General features: G+C 46.2%; 1 protein-coding gene across 9 annotated transcripts in view; it reads right to left on the reverse strand.

The window, feature by feature from the left end:
- Window positions 1-19,702, reverse strand: part of MTMR1 (myotubularin related protein 1) — a 57,055-nt gene that overhangs the window by 23,852 nt on the left and 13,501 nt on the right. The window contains exons 3-12 of one of the 9 annotated variants that reach the window (XM_045068171.1): window positions 17,660-17,683; window positions 17,056-17,082; window positions 15,496-15,546; window positions 11,710-11,785; window positions 9,264-9,358; window positions 8,773-8,880; window positions 5,970-6,071; window positions 5,550-5,633; window positions 4,163-4,312; window positions 3,095-3,283 (exon numbers count right to left, since the gene is read on the reverse strand). In XM_045068171.1, the coding sequence (XP_044924106.1) occupies window positions 3,095-3,283; window positions 4,163-4,312; window positions 5,550-5,633; window positions 5,970-6,071; window positions 8,773-8,880; window positions 9,264-9,358; window positions 11,710-11,785; window positions 15,496-15,546; window positions 17,056-17,082; window positions 17,660-17,683 (906 nt within the window). Of the gene's footprint in view, window positions 1-3,094; window positions 3,284-4,162; window positions 4,313-5,549; window positions 5,634-5,969; window positions 6,072-8,772; window positions 8,881-9,263; window positions 9,359-11,709; window positions 11,786-15,492; window positions 15,547-17,055; window positions 17,083-17,659; window positions 17,684-19,702 lie in introns of all 9 variants that reach the window. The other 8 variants (XM_045068170.1, XM_045068173.1, XM_045068172.1 and 5 more) reach the window with 8 other exon arrangements.

Below are 19,702 nucleotides of genomic sequence, written 5' to 3' on the forward strand. Positions count from 1 at the left end.
CTCTTCACTGATTACATCTGCAAAGGCCCTATTCCCGAATAAGGTCATCTTCTGAGGTTCCAGATAGACATGAATTTCTGGGAGATACTATGCAACCCACTACAGCAGCCAATTATAAAAATCAGTCAGTGAAATGCACCACATTAGCAGAATGAAGGAAAAAAGAAACACATGATCATCTCAACTGATACAGAAAAGGCCTTCAAAAATCTAATGCCCTTCCATGACAAAACCATTCAAAAAACCAACAACAGAAAGGAATTTCCTTAGCCTGACAAGGGCATGTATGAAGAGCCCACAGCTAATATACCCAGTGATGAAGAACTACAAGCTTTCCCCCTCAAACTGGAACAGGACAAGGATGACTGCTTTCCCTGCTTCTATTCAACAGGGTACTAGCGGTTTCGGACAGGAAATTAGCCAAGGGGAAGAAATAAAAGGCATCCAAATTGGAAAGGAAGAAGTAAAGGGTCTGCAGTTGCAGACGAGCTGTCACATATAGAAGAGCTAACAGGGACTTGGCCAGATAAACACCCCTGCCTGGTCCCTAGACATGACAGCACGACAGACAAAACCATTCTGGACGTGCAGTTCAGTGTCCTGCTTCTGGCTCCTTCACGTGCGAGCACGCGCAAAGCTGCCCTTGCTGGTAGGACGTCCGGCTGCGGCTCTTCTCACGCATCTTCCTTCTCTGGGACAGTGCCGTGGTGGTGACAGGAAGTACGCAGAGAAGCAAAAGGACTCACGGGGTTAAGGACCCACCAGCTGGGAGCATGGGGAACTAAGTGAGAAGGATGCCCCGTGGCAGGCTGAAAAAATGGCACCCCACCCCAAGAGACCTACAGCAGATCTTGGTGACTATGAATGTGACCTTTTTTGGAAAAAGGGTCTTTGCAGAGGTCATCGAGTCAAGGATCTTGAAATGAAGAGACCATCCTGAATTACATCAGGCAAGCCCTGAATGCCATCACGGGCATCCTTAGAAGAGAGGAGGGGAGACACAGACGCGTAGAGGAGAAGGCCACAGGAAGGCAGAGGGGGAGACCCGCACGCGCGGCTCTGCGCACAGAGCGGCCAGCAGGAGCTAGGAGTGGCCAGGAACAGAGTCTCCCCTGAAGCCCGTGGAGGGAGCACAACCCGGGCCGAGTTCACACTTCTGGCCTCCTGAACTGTCAGACAATAAATACGTGTTGTTTTAAGCCACCTAGTTTGCGGTAATTTGTACAGGGCCTCAGGAAACTCCTATCCTGCCCATGTCCTCCCCGTCTCCGTAACTGGCACCACCGGTCACTGCCCCGGCCAGACCACCTGGGTGGTGAGCTTACGAGCATCATGTGCAGGCCAGGTTGGATACATGGGGGTCACTACGTGGGAGAGAGCTGAACAGAGATGTCCACCTGACCACAGGACGGAAAGTCGGCCTCGACTTCCAGAGGGATCAGGGTGAAATGGAAACTCGGGTATCAGACTCACAAGGCAGACAGTGTCTGGAGTGATGGCATCGGGGGAGATGGCCAGGGAGGCGGCACAAATTACAAAAGCAGCTTGAACTCCAGATGGAGGTCAAGGAGCACCACCATTTGCAGGTTGGGGCGGGGGAGGAGGAGCCAGTGAAGGAGGCGGAGCTGGCCAGGTCGGAGAGAGGGACCCAGGTAGTGAGATGTCATGATGGTCACGTGGACAGAGCCGTTCACTCTGGGCTCAGGAGAGAGTACATGTACCGTGAAGCAAATGCTTTCTCTGGGACAGTACGACCTTCACACCCACTCTGGGAAGCACACATGCTGTCATGGCAATTGTGGTCTAGAGAGACGTAGCCACTGCCCAGGGTCACGGAGCAAGAAAGCGGGCCCCTTCTACTCTCAGAGCACATGCTGTGTTCCCCTATGCCACACTGGGTGGTCATGTGGCAGATCGCATGACTGCTGCTCTGTGTGCCCCTCCCCAGAGACGTGACACACAGCAAGTACCCAGGAAGCGAGGGGAAATGGCGTGGCTGGTGGCTTGTGCGCTCTCTGAAATGGAATGTGATGGCTTCTCTCAGGAGGGAGACAGGGGCAGCAGGAGGCTGGCTTTACTGGAGACTGTACTCAATGATGGATGAGTCACCACAGAAGGAAGAGGCACAAGCTGCCAAGAGACACAGACTGCCAAGCGCTGCTGGGGGTGCGGGCGGGCTGGCTGTGGGCTCGGCGACCACAGCCCTACGTGTCTTGCCATTCTTGTGAGTTGTGTGCTCTGGCACACCGTTGGATGCCCGGGCCCGCCCCCTCCTGCTCCACACCCACGGCCAGCTCTAATGCCACCTCCTCCGTGAGGCCTCGTCAGCGCCAGGCCCTCTCCTGGCTCCCCCTGCATGCTGAGCCCACACGTCCCACAGGAGCGCACCTCACCGTATCTGTCTTGGTATTTCCCCCCTGCACCTGCCCCAGGTAGGCGCGCATTACCTGTTTGTGACCCAAGTGTCATTTTACCAGTAAGTATGAGGTGGAAAGGGCAGCCACCACCTTCCTGATCTGTGAATGACTCACAGAGAGGGCCAGGTCCTCTGACTGCCGGATGCGTGCCTGCAGGAATTTTCGACATGCAGAGTGGGTGCTGGAGGCGTGGCCTCTTCGCTGGGGCCGCCTATGAAGGGCCCCGTCCCCCTCAGCGGGCGGGGCTCGAACGGGAGGTGTCCGCAGAGGACACTCCTGCATGCGATTCAGGGCAACTCTGCACGCAAGCCTGCTTTTGCACAGCTGACTCCGTTCTGACAGAGCTGCAGACTGGACAGGAATTCAAGTAATCACCCCAGGTCTCGAGTTAAAGGGACTTCCAAGGGCCTCAAGATCATTTCAGTAAAAGTCTTACTCGATTCTTTAGGGGCTAATTCTCTCTGGGTCTTTGCTGAATCAATTCAGCAGACAGGATGGCGGAGAAGCAATGAGAGAGGCGCCGCGCACAGCCACACGGGCCGTAGGCCAGCGAGGCCCAGCCGCGGGCTGCTCCGAGAGACCCCCTTCCAGAGGGAGCAATGCCCGGTCTGCACGACAACCTATGGCCAGCGCGTGACAGGAGAGCCGCCGCTTCCGTAGCGCTACTGAGAACGTACCTTGTTCGTGTCGGCGACACTGTTCTGCCGGGCGTCGAAGATGATAAGCTTGTGGGACTGCGCGTTGGCGTCCATGATCGTTTGCAAGTATTTTTCGTCTTCTTTGCAGCGTTTGTCGTTGGGACCCACCAGTGGCTGGCTGCAACGGGTAATCGTGGCCTGACTTTCTGGATGGATCCACGACAAAACCTAGCATTTGGAAGCAACAAACATTAGTACGGCTCCTAAAATGCCGTGCCCTGATTGCTGGGCAGTAAAAGTAAGCTGTCTTTTCAAGCACGGCCTCATCTGCACACGCTCCTCCAAGGCGATGGCTGAAACCCATCACCGCACGGCAGTGGCTCTGGAACTCGGTGCTGCGTCAGGCGGGAAGAAGTCTGACTAGATAAGCTCCAAGAATCCCTCGCACCTCTCAGATTCCATGACTCAAAGGAAAACAGAAACTAAGTCAAAGTCGACTAATGTCCAGCCCCACTTCTATTTTGAATGACACGTTCTGTCTCCTCATTTAAAAACATCTTGCGTGTCCCCACGCACATACGGGGCAGGATGAGGGCAAAGCGAGGACAGGCTCTTGCGAGATGGCAAGCCGGGCTCCCAAACCTCCCGCTGTCCTCAGGCGGCCGGAGGACGGGGGTCCCGCCGGAGCGCACTCTCGGCCCGATGCCCACGGCCCCTGCGAACGGTGGGTGCCACGGGGCGGGGGGGGGGGTACGCACACGTTCACTGTCCTCAGAGCACACGTGTGCGGCTGTCCCTCAAGAGAAACACTCGGGCCCCTGCCGGCCACTACGCTGCTCCGGGTGGTGGCGCCGCGAGCCGCTCGGCGTCTGAGCAGGTGTCTTGGCTCTAAGACGCCCTGACGAAACCAGCGAAGGGCGCCGTGAATGCGGCAGCCGTGCGCCCCCTCTTGCTGCTCCCTGGTGGTCCCCGCTGCCTGGGGAGGGTTTTAGGCCTATTTTTCTACTTTCCGTTTTGTTCGCTAGAATTTTTTCTGTCTTGCTCCTTTCCACATTAGATCTAGGTACAGTCTGGGTTTCTGCCTAAGGGACAATGTTTATCACTTACCGGGACTCTGCCTTTTGCTCGAAAGGCTGCCACTTTTGAAAGGTCATCATCTTTCACACTAGTTGGCACAACAATGACAGCAGGGTAGGTGTCACAGAGCTCATAGTTACTGTTCACTTTCGATATTTTCCAGCTCTCGTTTGGCAAGCCCTGCAGGGTGTTAGAGAAGGGCGGGGGAGCAAACTTTCGCATTTTCAGAAAGTACTAACTGGGAACCACATCCATTTTTTATTTTCTCCTAAAATCCATTCATAATTTGTCATTCACTGCTACTCAAAAGTTTAAATATATGTTTATCTAACAAAACCTATTTCTTACCCATTTTTAAAAATTTAATGAAGCAGAAGACTTTTCAAACGTATTTTAAAATGGTAAATATCACATACTAGAATCCCAATCCTGTACATTTCTTGCTGTGTTTTCTATAAAGAATGAGCATAGTATTGCAATGAGCGTTATTTTTTTAAATTTTTTGTCTTTATTCAAAAGGTAGAAGTCAGATATCTAAACTTCTTTATTATATGCTTTTCTTCCATTAGAATTTATATTTTTATTCATAGATTCTTTCTTTCTTTCTTTCTTTCTTTATTTGATAGAGAAACAGTGAGAGAGAGCATGAGCAAGGAGAAGGTCAGAGAGCGAAGCAGACTCCCCATGGAGCTGGGAGCCTGATGCGGGACTCAATCCCGGGACTCCGGGATCATGACCTGAGCCGAAGGCAGTCATCCAACCAACTGAGCCACCCAGGCGTCCCTATTCATAGATTCTTTATTGCCCATTTATTCACCTGTCTTTCTGTTTGTTTGTTTGTTGGTGGGCAGCAAAGCAAGGCTGACTGAGAGACAGAGTGATAGTCCAAAGCTCCCAAGGATGGAGCTTTTGAGACACAGAAACTTTCTGCAAACATTTACAGAAAGCAATACCAACTGAACATACAGTGGAGACAAAGATCAAATGTCATGAAAACAGTATCTTATTGGACTGTCTTGAACCTGACAATGCACTGAAGACTTTCTAAGCACAGGAACACCACACCAGGCTGATGTAGTCTCCCCATACACTTAATCTAATTCAGGCCATTGGTTTTGATCCTTACTCATCAACTCATCACCAGAATATCTAATAAAAACCATCTGGTTGATTTGCTTTTTAAACCCTTGTGCTCATACTCCGCTTGCCCTCTGGAAAAAGGCTGAGCAGCAACAGCCTCAAAGGACTGGCCTTGGGACAATGGGGCATCCCAGGGATGAAGAACGTACAAGCTACGTAAGTCATACCTACACAAAACTGGTTTCTAATGGTTTCTTCTCTACTATATTTCTAGCCTGTCAGAAAAGAGAAAGATGCTCAACCCACTATTTTCGGTTTGATCAGGACCTTACTTTACCTGTCTCTTGTATTCAGATACAGGATCATAAACTTTCCACCCATTCATGGGAAATTTTTCTTTGTAGCTGAATGCAAAGAGTATCTGGATACAAAAACCACAAAATACACACGTTAGTGCTCCTTTGCTATATGATATGCCCAATATTAAAGCTTTTCATTCAGCCATGAACTAAATATAGTAAGACTTCTATTTAACCTGTATATTTTGAAGCAACAAACTGGCACTTTTCTTAATCATTACAAAGAATGGACAAATTTTAAACTTCTTAATATTAGTCACAAAGAGAGAGGAAAGAGATAAAGGAAACCTCTGGAAAAAAAGGAATAATTAATTAATTATTTAATAATTAATTAAACATGACTTTTGCCCGCCCCCCCCACAAAGGCATACAAAAAGGGTTTATTTTGGTGTACTTGCCTGCCCATTGGAAAGAGGAAATGCAAGTTTGTTGAGGTTTTCAAATATCCCAAGTTTACTCTGTTCTTCCTGCTTATAAGCAAGTCGCAAGTTCCTCATATCCTATTAAAGAATTAGCAAAACTCATTTATTGAACATTGACTGAGTATCTGTGAGGCAGACATGTTATAAAGAGATATATGAAATATCTGTATGCATTTCTCATGTTATAGATTGCTTCTACTAACAAAAGACAATTACCAAAAGCACCTCCAACAAGATAACAGCCATTGAGGAACCTGGAACAAAGGGGACGCGCTGGGGAAGGAACTCCCCGGGTGGAAGTGAGAAGGTTTAGTACCGAGAAGATGTGCACTGACTAGAAGATGTGCTAGAGGTGTGCACAAAAGCAGCTGCGAGCTTTAGGCTGCCCGAAGAGTCGACTGCAGAACTTGCAGCATCCACAGAACGGAACCGCGGCAGAGCTTCCTCTCTGTGCTCACAGCAAGGACTGTGTGTCACGCAGAGACTGCGCCCCTCGGTACACTCCTTACAGAAATTCAGTGCTGTTTCCCAAAACCAGTTTCTTTTCTTTTTTTTTTTTTTTTTAAGATTCTATTTATTTGACAGGAGGAGAGACAGCGCAAGAGGGACCACAAGCAGGGGGAGAGGGAGAGGCAGGTTCTCCACTCCTGCTATCTGACCTCTTTAAACCTACGCCATTAGTTAAACACAAAAGTCTCACGTTTCCTTAACATGACACAAAATTTGAAGATAAAAATGACCACAAACAGATTAAAGTAAGAGCAATTCAGGCAGTGGCAAAGTTACTGTTGCAATATTATTTATCACAGGGAAGAATGGAAATGACTGAAGTGGCTGTCACCGCAGGCTGGAGCGCGGAGCGCCATCAGAGTGCAGCATCATTGGGGCGCCTGGGTGGCTCAGTGGGTTAAAGCCTCTGCCTTCGACTCAGGTCATGGTCCCAGGGTCCTAGGATCGAGCCCCACATCAGGCTCTCTGCTCAGCGGGGAGCCTGCTTCCTCCTCTCTCTCTCTCTGCCTGCCCCTCTGCCTACTTGTGATCTCTGTCTGTCAAATAAATAAATAAAATCTTAAAAAAAAAAAAAAGAATGCAGCAGCATTTCTGTACTGATACCAAGGACTTCCTAGACAGATGTTTGGGGCGGGGTGAGGGGTGGCTAGGCAATACACTACCACCTGTGTGTGTGAAGACCACACAGACACGCTTGCGCGCCCAGCGTGTGCACGGCAATCGGCAAGAGCGGGCACCTGCCTGGAGAGGAACCAGGTGGCCGGGGGCTGGGCGGACACAGACTTACTCTCCTCTACACACCCCTTTTGTACCTTCTTGGTACCTTGTGTACCACCTGTTAAAAGAAACCAAACCTTACCCCTTGCAAGGTTCTCAGGCATGAGCTGAGAGGGCTAGGGGTGTGGCCCTAGCATGCTTAGCTGGAAAACATTTTAAAACCACTATCAGCAAATGCTCACCGGGGCCATAAAAACATCTACGTACAGCAGCCCCAGGACACCTGCCTAGGCAGTGTCACTTTCCTGTGTGCCCTCCCTCCAAGCGACTCTGAACACGCACACATGCACACACACACACACCCTGGTAGCTGACTGAGCTCACTTGCTATTTAGGATTGCTGAGAATGAACTCGTTCTAAGCAAAGGAGAGAGCAGGTGAAAAGACTCCGCAGCAGGGGTGGGTGGCACGAGGTGAGTCACCGCAGCCGAAGGAACCAGACAAGCAAGAACGTGGGGGAAGGTGGCCGGAGGCGAAGCCACATGGGGCCATCAACCGGCTCAGACACACGGGCTTTTGGTGAGTCTTTCCCTCTAGCCTAAGGATGATGGGACATTACCGGCGAGTTCTAAGAATGGAAAGGTCAAGTTCCCAAACTGCAGGACTCGTCAAATCACCCCTCTGCTTTAAGCCCACGACTGCTTCACACAGCTTGCCATGGGGAACCCTGGCCCGAGGACAGATGCAGTTTGTCGCAGGACAGCACTGCCTTGAAGCACCCACAGGGAGTCTAGGATGCCAGCAAATTCACGATCTGTAAGAGTAAAGTATTCTTTGAAAAAAGTGGGTTCAACTACAGTCTGGGGTCAACCAGAGGGACCTGTCTCGAGAGGTGTTATCAAAGCAAACAGACTGGCAGGAATCCAAACCCTGACTGTGGAAGGGACCCTAGCAATTCTGCATGGACTCTCCTTCCCGGGACTTGAGGGTCATGAGTAAAGTATAACCCGTGAGGTAAGGTCTCTGGGAATAAGACACACTGGATAAAGTGTTTCTTAAATGACTAGTCAGCATTAAAAACATCACACACATTTCTACTCCCCACTGGAGGAAGTGGAGGAAACCAAACATAAACTCCTGGCATTAAGTTGTTAACCACGGAATCTGTAGACTATTGCTTTCTCTTCAGCAAGTCTCTGACCGTCCACTGTTCTGAAGGGTCCTGTTAAAACAACAAACTGGAAAAAAATACAAAACAACACTATTGATCTCTGCTTTTCACTTGGTTTCTCCAAAACGTAACAAATAACATGAACACTGAGGTTCTAGGTCCACGTTTATCAGAATACTTCAATAGAGGACAAGAGATTTACCTCAACAGCTTCCAGAGTGGCATGAATTAGCTGATACAAGATTTGAAGCGGCCTCTGTCCTGAAACCATGTGACTTACTGACACTCCCGGGGATTCTCGCTGCCCCAAGACCGTGGTGGGCACGTCCGCGAAAGCCCCGCGCGACCACCCCGGCAGTCCCACCTGGCTTGGCACCACACCTTGCACACGATCTCTATCCCGCAGGAATTGTCCCCATGGCTCTGCGCGCCAATCTTCTCAACTCGGCTGATCACGCCAAGGGGAACATCGAGGACAAAATTCGGGTCCTGGGTTTACAAATTAATGAAGGCCTATCAGTGTCAGTCAGCAGAGCTTTCATATCTTTCATATTTGAAGTCTTCTCTGGGCAAAAACACACATTTATTTCACATTTCCCCTTTGTCCCAACTACAGAATTGAAGTCTGATTTATAACATGCTTTATGAAGTTGATGTCAAGACGACAATTAAACTCCTCCCACCTGATTTAAATGCAACTTTAATAGCACTTCTTTCTAGATGCAAAATCTATTTCCAAATGTGTACATCTTAAAACTCACCCCATGGTTCTCTCAGAGTGATGGGATTTGAGGGTTCTTTCTGCTTTCTTCTTTATCATTGGCTGTGTTCTAAAGTGATTTTAAAAATAAAATACCCCTCTAAAAACTTACCCTCTCTACATTCTTGAAGTACATCTTGAAGTCCGTCACTGTCAGGGTTCCACTTACCGCTCCCATAAATGGGCAGATGTACATGACGTCTTTCACTGAAAGAAAAAAAAAAAAAAGACCAAGTAGCAACTTCTGCCAGACTTGTGTGTCAATGAATCTTGAGTCTCCAAATATAGACACTTGTGATTCCAGTTTTCTAGGAGTTTTACATTTTTTAATCACATTAAATAAAGACACAGGTAGTCTTCTAAGAAAACTGAGTTTTGTAAAACAATTCCGATTTGCTACTTAGTGGGGTCTTAAGTAAAGGGCTTCATAATAACTTACATTTTGTCATTGTTTTCCAGGTAGTTAACATTTTCCCTGAGCAATAAATTCATCATGTTCAAAAACACAGTTTTCAAACTCTGAAAACCCTCGGCTGCTATTTTCTCAGTTCCCCCTAATGAAAGCGAATGCACCTCCAAAGGAAACTGCAGAACCACCTCGGGGGTATGGAAAACGACTTCTCTGCTTATCAGCCTCCATGTCAATTTTCATTTTCTTATTGTTAATATCAACATATTTAGTATCGCTACCAACCATGTACGAGCGTCCATTGAGAGTTATGAAGTTCCCGCCATCGCAAAGATGCTCCAGCTCCGCCGTCTTCTCTAAGTGCCACCGCACCGGAAGAGTGGGAGTGCGTACAGCTATCGGGGATTCCGAGCGGGACGATTAAAGGCCCTACAGTTGTCATCCATCCAAGTTCTCAAAACATTTCCATTAAACCTTTCTATAGCTCAGTATGTACTAAGCAGCTTCTTTTGCTGGGGTTCTAGGGAGAACCGGGCACAGTTCCTGCTCATAAGAAGTCAAGCCCTATGAGAGGCACCACACAGAAAATCACCATTGTGGGCTAGCCTCACAAATGCTAACGTAACCTTGTGGGCACAGTAAGAGCTCAGAAAAGGACCCATTCAGCTCAGCAGGGAAGCAGAGGGGTGAGGCAGGATGGGGAGGCAGAAGGGGCGGGGGGAGGAGAGCGCGCAGAGTTGTGGGAGATTAGCATGGACGCGTCACAGGGTGCGGCAAGAATGACAGGACCCGAGGCGGGGAGACTGATTCACGAAGGTTCACAGCAGCGTTGTCTGCCATAGCCAACAAGTAGAAGCGGCCCAAATGTTTACGAATAGATGAATGCGTAAGCAAACTGTAGTGTAGCCACACTATAAGACACTGTTCAGCACGAAAAAGGAATGACTGTTGACCCATTTCACAACATGGATATCAAAATAATTATGCGGAGTGGAAGGACCTAGACAAAAGAAGAAACTACTCAATGATTACACTTCTATAACACTGTAGAAAATATAAATTAGTTAGAAAAGAAAGGAAAGAGGAAGGTAAGAAAGAAAGAAAGAAAGAAAGTTTCAAGACCACCAATGGGATAAGCAGGGTCTAGAACCGCAGACCAGGATACTCAGTAGCAGTATCATTTGGAGGCCCTGGGAGAGCCCAGCTACTCAAATATTCTTTTTTTTTTTAAGATTTATTTATTTATTTCAGAGAGTGAGAGAGCAAGGTTGGGGGAGAGAGACAAGCAGACTCCGCTCTGAGCCCGACATGGGGCTCAATCTCATGACCCTGAAATCACAACCCTGAGATCACAACCCAAGCCGAAACCAACAGTCAGATGTTTAACCGACTATGCCACCCAGGCGCCCCTCAAACATTCCTGACACGAGATGATTATACTGAGACCAAGCACACATCTTTGGGAGGGAGCCAGGAGGGGAGAAGCCAACACTCTTTCTAGTGATCTAGACTGGCTAGCCCAAGCCCCGCAGTGGTGAGATGAAAAGGTGACACCCAGCTGCCCTCCCGTCTGCTCACAGCATAGTAGACTACCTGGGAAATGCCTGGCGGTCCAGAGGGGATGGCGGTACTCGACTCGGGCCCCTGCCCTTACAGCGCAGAGTAGGAACACATGCTCTTTCTCCTGTGCTCCCACTGTACTTTCTGGCATCTCATAAGCCACCGAAATTCTTTTGCCAAGTTCTCAAAACTGTTATTAAGATGTGACATGGATCTTCTGGCAATATATTCTTATAGCGAAGGATTCCAACGAAGCATTATATTACAACGAAGTTGTACATTACACTGAAGTTGCAACGAAGCATTACGTTATAGTGAGTCTAATCAGCCTTCAGTTCCTCAGGAAAAGTCAGGCCCCTCTTCTGTTGGTGATGCCACCAAACACTCAACTGGAACTTAGAGTGGTCCTATGTAGTCTTCTACCTCTTAAGGTCATGATGACATTAAGAAGAATGAACAGACCTAGTCCACTTGTCCCCTCATTAAATTGGTTTGGTTGATCTCCAGCACATACCTCACCCATGCTTGCAAGCAAAATGCCATTTCATTTTATGGCTCTCAATAAGCACAGTGCACTCATTAAACTTACCAGTGGCCTTGATGGATTCTCCTGGAAAAAGTGGCGTTTCTTCCATCTGTGCCAGCTTATTTCCATCTCTTAGGGCCTGGCAAAAAGCCAAACAGGAGTAAATCTCACTTTCCTACTGCATACCTGGGAAGAACTGTAGTGTTCTGTGCTTTTGCTACATGGCTATAGAAGCGTGCAAACTCGATGCCCCCTCCCCCTACAAGACAATCTCAAAGCTCAGCATCACAGGACACCATGCTGCATTTTCTAGCAAATTGTTACACATATTTAAATCCACAGTTAGAAAGCATTAATACAGAAATGGCTTGACATGACAGATAGATACTGTAATCACCACACAAACAGCTATTACAAGTTGCCTACAGAATTTGGAAGGTCAGAAAAAGGTTACCTTCTGAGCATGAAACAAACACAGGTGAAATCAACATTGGATGTAGATGCTTAGCGGGCTGTAAGCACTGTGTAGTGTGGGAAACCCCGAAGTCTAATGGAAGTAACCAGAGAGGGGTCTCAACGGCAGGGACATTCTAAGGAAAGCCCTAGGCTTCTGTACCGCAGCCCGGCTGCCTGCGTGTGGCGCAAAGCGCCAGGGTGGGGGGGGCAGGGAGGGGCTTGTCAGTGGGCATCCCCTCCAGGCCACAAGAGAGCGTGCTCTGGTCCCGCAGACAGGACTGCGCCCATCACTATAGTGGCGCAGGGTGTGTTCCTTGGGCTTCCCCCAGACCAATTTGCTCTGCGCCAAGTCCACGCTCACCAAGCAAATCGCTGATGACTTCTCAGGTTTCCTGGCTACAATGATACCAGGAAAACAACGTCTTGGATGGCTGCAGAGACATACACCCACACTTGCAAGTGTCCAGACTGGCTCTGCTGCCCACTAGCCAGCTTCCTGTGAGTTCCGTTGGATATAGTGCCAGATAGCTCAGGAGAGCTGAGAAAATGGCGTGCGAACTACAAAGTTACAGAGCCTGAACTTGGGGCCGACTCCAAGTTACTGCCACCCTGTGACATGCTGCCAAGGAAACTGGTCACTTTCTCCTCGGCATCTTTGACATCATGTGTCACGAATAAGAATAAGGTGTTCAAAATCCCAGCAATTCCCAAGCTGTTTCATTAAACTCCCAAGAGATGTGAATAGGTCTGTTTTTTTGTTTGTTTGTTTGTTTGTTTTGTTCAAATTTGGATAATCCTGGGTGAAAGAAAAGCTAAACTGTGGTTTGTTTTCTCATTATAGTGAGAAAAGTCTGTAGCATATGCATGTACACCAAATCAGCAAGAGGGCGCTAGAGTACGCCACATTTCCCACACGGATTTGATCAGGACTGCTTTCTCCAAAAAACAGTTAACATTGAGAGGCCACTAGTGTTTGGCGGAAAACAGGTCAGACAATATTATGTTTTCATAATATTTTGTGAAGCAAAATATTTAAAACAGATTAGAATTTATAATTCTAAATTACTGAACACTGTAACTCTAGATTATTGAAAATTCAAAACTAATTTTTTGCATAGTTACAAGAATACTCCAATATGTTTTGTTAATGGGACTTAGAGGTCAATTTAAAAATCCTATATATCATAGTTTTATCATTGTTATAAATCAAAGAAGGGAAAAAGCTCAAAATACAAAAAGCAAATTCCATGCTAAATTTGGTTGGGGTATGTCTGTTCTACAGGGAGGGTACAAAATGATGTGGTCCATCCTCCTTATCAAGATACGTGATTAAATAATACAGATTAAGGGCTCATTATTACCTCTGAGCAATTTTATTCAGTTTGACGTTTTGGTCCAGATTGGTTTTTAAAACACTTCAGCCAAAATTTTTAGGGACATAGAGAACCATTAAGGGTCAATGGAGAACTGTTAATGGATTCATTTTTATACTCATATCTGATTTGGAAACATCTTTTATCAATAAAGCATAAGCCAATATTTATACTTCTAAATGTCCAGTTTTAGATATACTAACAACATCACCAACCTCAGAAGCTTTGAAGTTCTGCTTTCTTTTGCCTGAACCAGTGATTAATTTTATAATATAGTTACTAAGTGAGAAAGCTAGTTCAATCAATATCTCAGTTTATAGTTACTTCAAATATTATATCATTAAAGCTTATTTTAGTGGTTAAATATTATCATATATAGACATAAATTCCTTAACTTATATTTTAAAATAAATGGGATAGGTTATTTCAAGATAGCAAGATAGAAAGCAAGCTGTTCTAATCAACTGAGCCTGAAGGGGAGCAGGGAGAGATGGGGGTGGAATGTGAGTCCCTTTAAGCCTTACAGAGAGCCACATCAAACACTCTCTCGAGTCTCCAACACAGGACGGGAGACACCAGTGACTGGGACCATTCTGAGAATGTATAGGGCTCTCAAGACTGAAGCTGAAGATCAAACATGTCTCTTCCTTTCTGCTAGTCATGTTTAGCTTGAAATTGGCTTGAAATTTGCCTTGAAATGTCTGTGCATTTATATGAGGCATGAATGTGCTGGTGAGACACAGTGAGACAAACCTTTCACTAATCATAATTTAATCTGGGACATGCTTTATAAGTGATGGAAAAGCAACTATCAGAACAAAACAAATGATCCCACTGCTTCTGATTTTGTACAGGAAACACATTTAGCATAGGAATTCAAGAGAACGGTTTCTAAAGGCTCGTTACTTTGTAAGTACAGTAGATTCCCTTAATAAAGCTGGTTATTAGGAAATGGGACTCACACTTGTGCTACATTAAACTTTGATTGCAACTACCAAGTTGCACAAGACATGATTTGACCCTTGATTTATCCAACCCATGTACAGTATAATCAAAGAATGGAATATTCTTGTGGACAAAATTTGATCTCATGAACACACCCATTCCTCTTGGTGTCTCTGCTCCACGTGTTGCCCAGTTGAGGAATTCCCTATGGCGATCTCATCCAAACCCTGTTCCAGTGACCCTGAAAGCCCAATGGCAGGCCCAGCAGCTCCGGGAATCTGTCCCCGAGGACTCCAGCCCACCAGGTGGCCCTGGCCTCTCTGCTACTTTCCTCATCATGAATCAAAGCTGCTGGGTGGACAGTTTCTGTAATGGCGGCATGCCGAAAACAGTGGTTTTCAAACTAGGCTCTCCAAGGTGCTTCCAGGGTCACCAAAGGAGGGCGGGCTGGGCAAAGGCACAGCTGAGCACAGGGTTGCTGGCCACGCTTCCCTGGAGCTGCTCTTCTAAGTGCTTTCGCATATGGAGATTCTAACTCAGCTTCAAAGAAAGTTCTCCTGCTTTGAAAGACTCCAGAGGGTCTTGAGGAACTGAGCAAAGAGTAAGCACTCAAGAATCTTGATGCATGGTTTTTTTTTCTTCTGATAGGTAAATATAAACCATACGGACTCATTCTGCAAATACCTACAAGGGGCCAGGTACTACGTTGGGCATAGACCATGCAAATTTGAATAAAGCCAAGTCTGCACCCTCAAGGAGCACCCTTAGCGTATCCATCTGTCCCCTCTCAATCTCTAAAAAGGCATTTCAGAGTCCTGGTGTGACCAAGACTCCGTACCTCACAGCTGACCCTATCTGGGAAGACTGAGAAGCACAGATGAACAAATTTCCGGTTGACAAAATGTTGGATAAACCAATTTTTGCAAATAATGTCATAATGGAATCTACCAAACTTGGACAGGAGAGCACTACTGTAGTGGGAAAGCATTTGCTTATCATCTAGAAATCTAGTATGAAATGGCTTCTAAATGCACGATCTGTAGCTACAAACAGATGAACATGTAGAACTTGCCACCTGATCCGCTTCGGCTTCAGAAGGGTAGCCATTGTGTTCTTCCTGAACCTCCTGCACAGCACCAGGTGCACGACAAGAAAAGGCAAAGAGGAGAAAGAGAAACACGTGCAAACAGACAGGTGAAAGGACAGAAGTTCTTTTTTAAAGAGACACTAAGCATGTAAAAGTTGACACACCTTTCACGGCTTTGCAAATCACAACATTTTCCCCCTTGGAGTTAAGGAAATAACGTGTTGGCCATCTATAGCATCCTCAGCCTAAAATGGAGTATCTAGTCTGTGTTTGTGTTGGGGCAGAAAAATGAAAAGCAAACAAACATCATGGATTTCAAAGAATGTATGGTCTTTTCTAAATCAAGCAATACCATAGCATATGGCAAAGAAACAAAATAACAGACACATAATATGCTCATAGAACATAAAGCACCCCACAGTAACTAAGTAAAGGGCAAAACCAAGCCAAAATACAAAGGCAGTCCATAGACATGGATTTTAAACGTAGCAAGTACTCTCATACTCTATGGAACTATTGTTCAGGGCTCAAGTCCACTAGTATAACGAGCTTTCCACGCACATGCGCATGCACACATTACATGCTGGAGACATACATATACATACAGTCTGTAAATTACTGCTAAACAAATGTGCTTTATGAATCAAGACTGCGTTAAAGGTTTCTATTTACAGTATCAATGTGCTTCAAAGAAAAGCTAAAAGGTCACGTATCTCTAAGTGTTCCCAAGCTCTTTAAAGGTATCCTGTGCTTAATTTAGCCTCTTCAGAGAATCAATTCATTTCCGAAACTTTAAAAATTGGACTTTCAGTTCAGCAGGTGGTACAAAGAACATAAATGCTGAAGACAACAAGATGATAACCCCTTTTAAGAGTTCTATCAGCTCTCTGGGGCTGCAAATATTAAAATCTGGCATAGATACATTTTTTTCTTCATGAAACTTTGGTTCCCATGACTATATTTCTTGAAAAGGCAATCAGTGAAGAAGTAGCAAAGCTTTAAAAGAACTTACTATTTCTCACCTTTCGTTTTTACCAATATGGTGAAATACATTGTCATGATTTATCATCAGATTGGCCAACTACAAAGTTGGTACTGCTACCCTTCAAAGGAGGGTAATTTTTTAAATGTAACCGTTTTTGAAATTTTCATTTTCTTAAATATAAAGAAAATGGAATCATTCTTTGCTAAAAATTTTGAAGAACAGAAAAATGAATGACTAAAATGACAAAAAGCCACACAGTAGTTTGAAGTCCATGCAAATGGGAAGTCAAACACTGATATTTAACAAGGTGAATCAGGGAAAGAAAATGATTCTCACAAGCAAAAGGAAACATAGTGAAAACAAAGATTAAACAGAGATAAACCAACTGGGATAACAAGAATTTTATTTAACCTGCTTATTTTTGTACTACTTCATTGGCTTCAGTAAGATTAACCATTTTAAACTCAAGTCATTATTCTGTTAAAATCCACATTATTTTCATTGACTGGATATAGGTTAATTCTCAAACATTTGACACTCAGGTTCAAACGCATGCACATTACCAATCTTTGTCTTGCTTTATGCATATTCTGAAATAAAGGGAAGGAAAGTCATGAGGAAAATGCAAGCGACAATCCACTTCTCGTAAAAGCTACATCTGTATTTGAAGAAATACTAACTGGGACTGATTCTGCTAAATTTATCCTCAAGACTAGCACTTCTGCCCTTCAGATTCAGCATGCAGACAGAAAGGTGACTTGGACTGTGCATCAGAGAGGACGGACAGCAAATCACCACTTTGCTGCTGCTGTTACATTCTTTAGCATGAGTTACATAGTAAGCGAGGTGACAAGAGGACTCTGCGGGCCATAAGAGCCCCTGCCGTGAATCTCCACTGGGTTAGAAATCGTGCAACCCAACGAAAGTCAGAACTGCACGCTGGCAACAACATTAGCATCCTGCCCTCACACACACCAGCTTTCATGGCACATAAAAACACCGGAACAAACAAAGCGTTTCTAGTGAACACTTAAAGCTATGACACAGCAGGCTAAGTTGATCCAAGTGACTCATAAACCCAGTGAAAAGGTAAAGAACACTAAGTGTTCATCAAGCACAGAGACACACAAGTAGGAGGTCCATGTGCAGAAAGCCACATATCCTTACCCTTATATCAGGCCTCCTGAAAACCTGTTAGTTAAAACACAGAACATCATCATCATGGACACATTACTATTGACCCGTGAAAGATGCTGTTAAGCTCACCAGCCCATCCCGATGGAACAGACTAATCCTCTCACTAAACCAACCAGATCAATCCTAACACATTTGCCCTCTAAATTTTGTTCGCTATCGAATCAATCTTAACACATTTGTCCTGTAATTCTCAGGCAAGTCTCTGATGTGGAGAAACTTAGTGCCCTTGGGCAAAGACAAACTACATTATTTCAAACACAAACCCCTTCTGTCAAGGACCATTAGAAGCCACTGTGAACAGACTGTGTTTGAGAAGTTCAGTTGTGGGTCTGTTTGGAATACTGAATGCCTTTTCCCCACAGAAACAATGACACAAAACGGCGGTTCTGCTCCCAAGCCAGCCCACAGAGACAAAACAAAAACGGAACCCAAAAACCACAAAAGCCCCCACACTTGACCCAGAGCACAGCTCAGCAGTTGGTGCTAATGGTATCATAAACCCCAGTTAACCATAAATCTTAAGCTGCTTGCTGTAGAAATCATATTTCCAACTCCCGCTCAGGACACCGAATGAAACTCTGTGCCGTGGCCATCAGGCCCCGCAGAGAGCGGCGCCTGCCCCTCACCCTGCCAGCGCCGAAGAGGCCGCTGCAGGTGGGAAGAGGCCGCTGGCTCTGCTGGGTGGGGAGGGCACGGAGGGGAAGAGCGGGAAGCAAAGGTTTATTAACCCTTAACTAAGCCTGTGACTTCTACTCGAACACACAGTGTATGCGCTGGGGACGCTCCGGTGGGAGAAAACACTCAGAGAATGGGTGGAAAGCGATGAAGAGGTGAACATCTGTTCCCCAGTCCCCAAGCGGAAATCCCACCACCTGACCACTGTAGGTTCTATGGGACACAGATCATTAAAAAAAAAAAAAAATCAGCAGAGGTTCCAATTATTAGCTTTATAGTTTTACTCAAGATAGATAAGATCATATGAATACAAAGCTATTGACTTCAAAGAACAATATTGTATCATCATTAAAATATGCACTGATGTAATGGGGTGCCTGGGTGGCTCAGTGGGTTAAAATATCCACTGACGTAAAAAAGGTTCTGAAATAAGTGATGATACTGTAGCTCAGACACCTAAAGCCCATAAATTCCTAAACATAAACTAAACTAAAAAACCTAAACCTGCCCCCTTTTTTTTCTTTTTCACAGGAGGGGGCAATGGATATGTTTATCCTCTTGATCGTGGCGATTAAGAGGTAAATACCTATCAAAATGAAGTAAACCGTATACTTTAAATATGTGAATTACACCTTGGGAAAGTTGTACAAAATCAAGAAAATATATGCCTATGTGAGTAAACAACGCAAAATGGGGCAGAGATGGCAATCCAGACTCCAGAGAGAGGGTCTCCCGCTCCGAGCCCGCTCCCGCCCTAGTGAATGGTTCCACGTGCAACAGTGCGAGGAACCCAGAGGAAAACAGTGCATTTTTTCCCAGACAAGCGCCAAGATCTCAATTCGTATACAAGTGTGCACTGGGGTTAAAACTCAGGCCCCTCTCAAAATGTCCCTTGGGGGCCCCCCCGCACCAGAGAGGCAAGGGATCCCGCCGACCACTGTCTCTCGGTGAGGGGGTCGCTGTGCTCTTCCCTGCCTCTCTGGGCTCTCCGGGCCCCCGCGCGAGTGCACCAGGACGGTACGGCCCGGTCTCCCGAGCCGGGGGCGGGTCTGCCTGTGAGCCCTGCCCTGAGGAAGAGGCTGCGGGTGTCCACGGCTGCCTCTGGGAAAGTGTGTTTAACTCGGGGCCCACCGTGGCCTTACACCTAAGCCAGGCCCTCCAAGCCAGCTTTGACCAGTAACTCTGGTCTAACTCCGTTTGGCTCCTGTCTTAATTCTTCATAAGGTAATAGCGGACACCACAGAACCTCCAATCCTGGAAGGATTTTGGAAGCTTTCACACGCAGCCGGTGCCTGTGGGACAAAGACCAGCAAGCAGTTGTGTCGAAGGTGTTGTGCT

Source organism: Mustela putorius, unplaced genomic scaffold (genome assembly GCF_011764305.1).
Source record: "Mustela putorius furo isolate JIRA1106 unplaced genomic scaffold, ASM1176430v1.1 tig00003899_pilon_pilon_pilon, whole genome shotgun sequence".
Classification (NCBI taxonomy): Eukaryota; Metazoa; Chordata; class Mammalia; order Carnivora; family Mustelidae; genus Mustela; species Mustela putorius.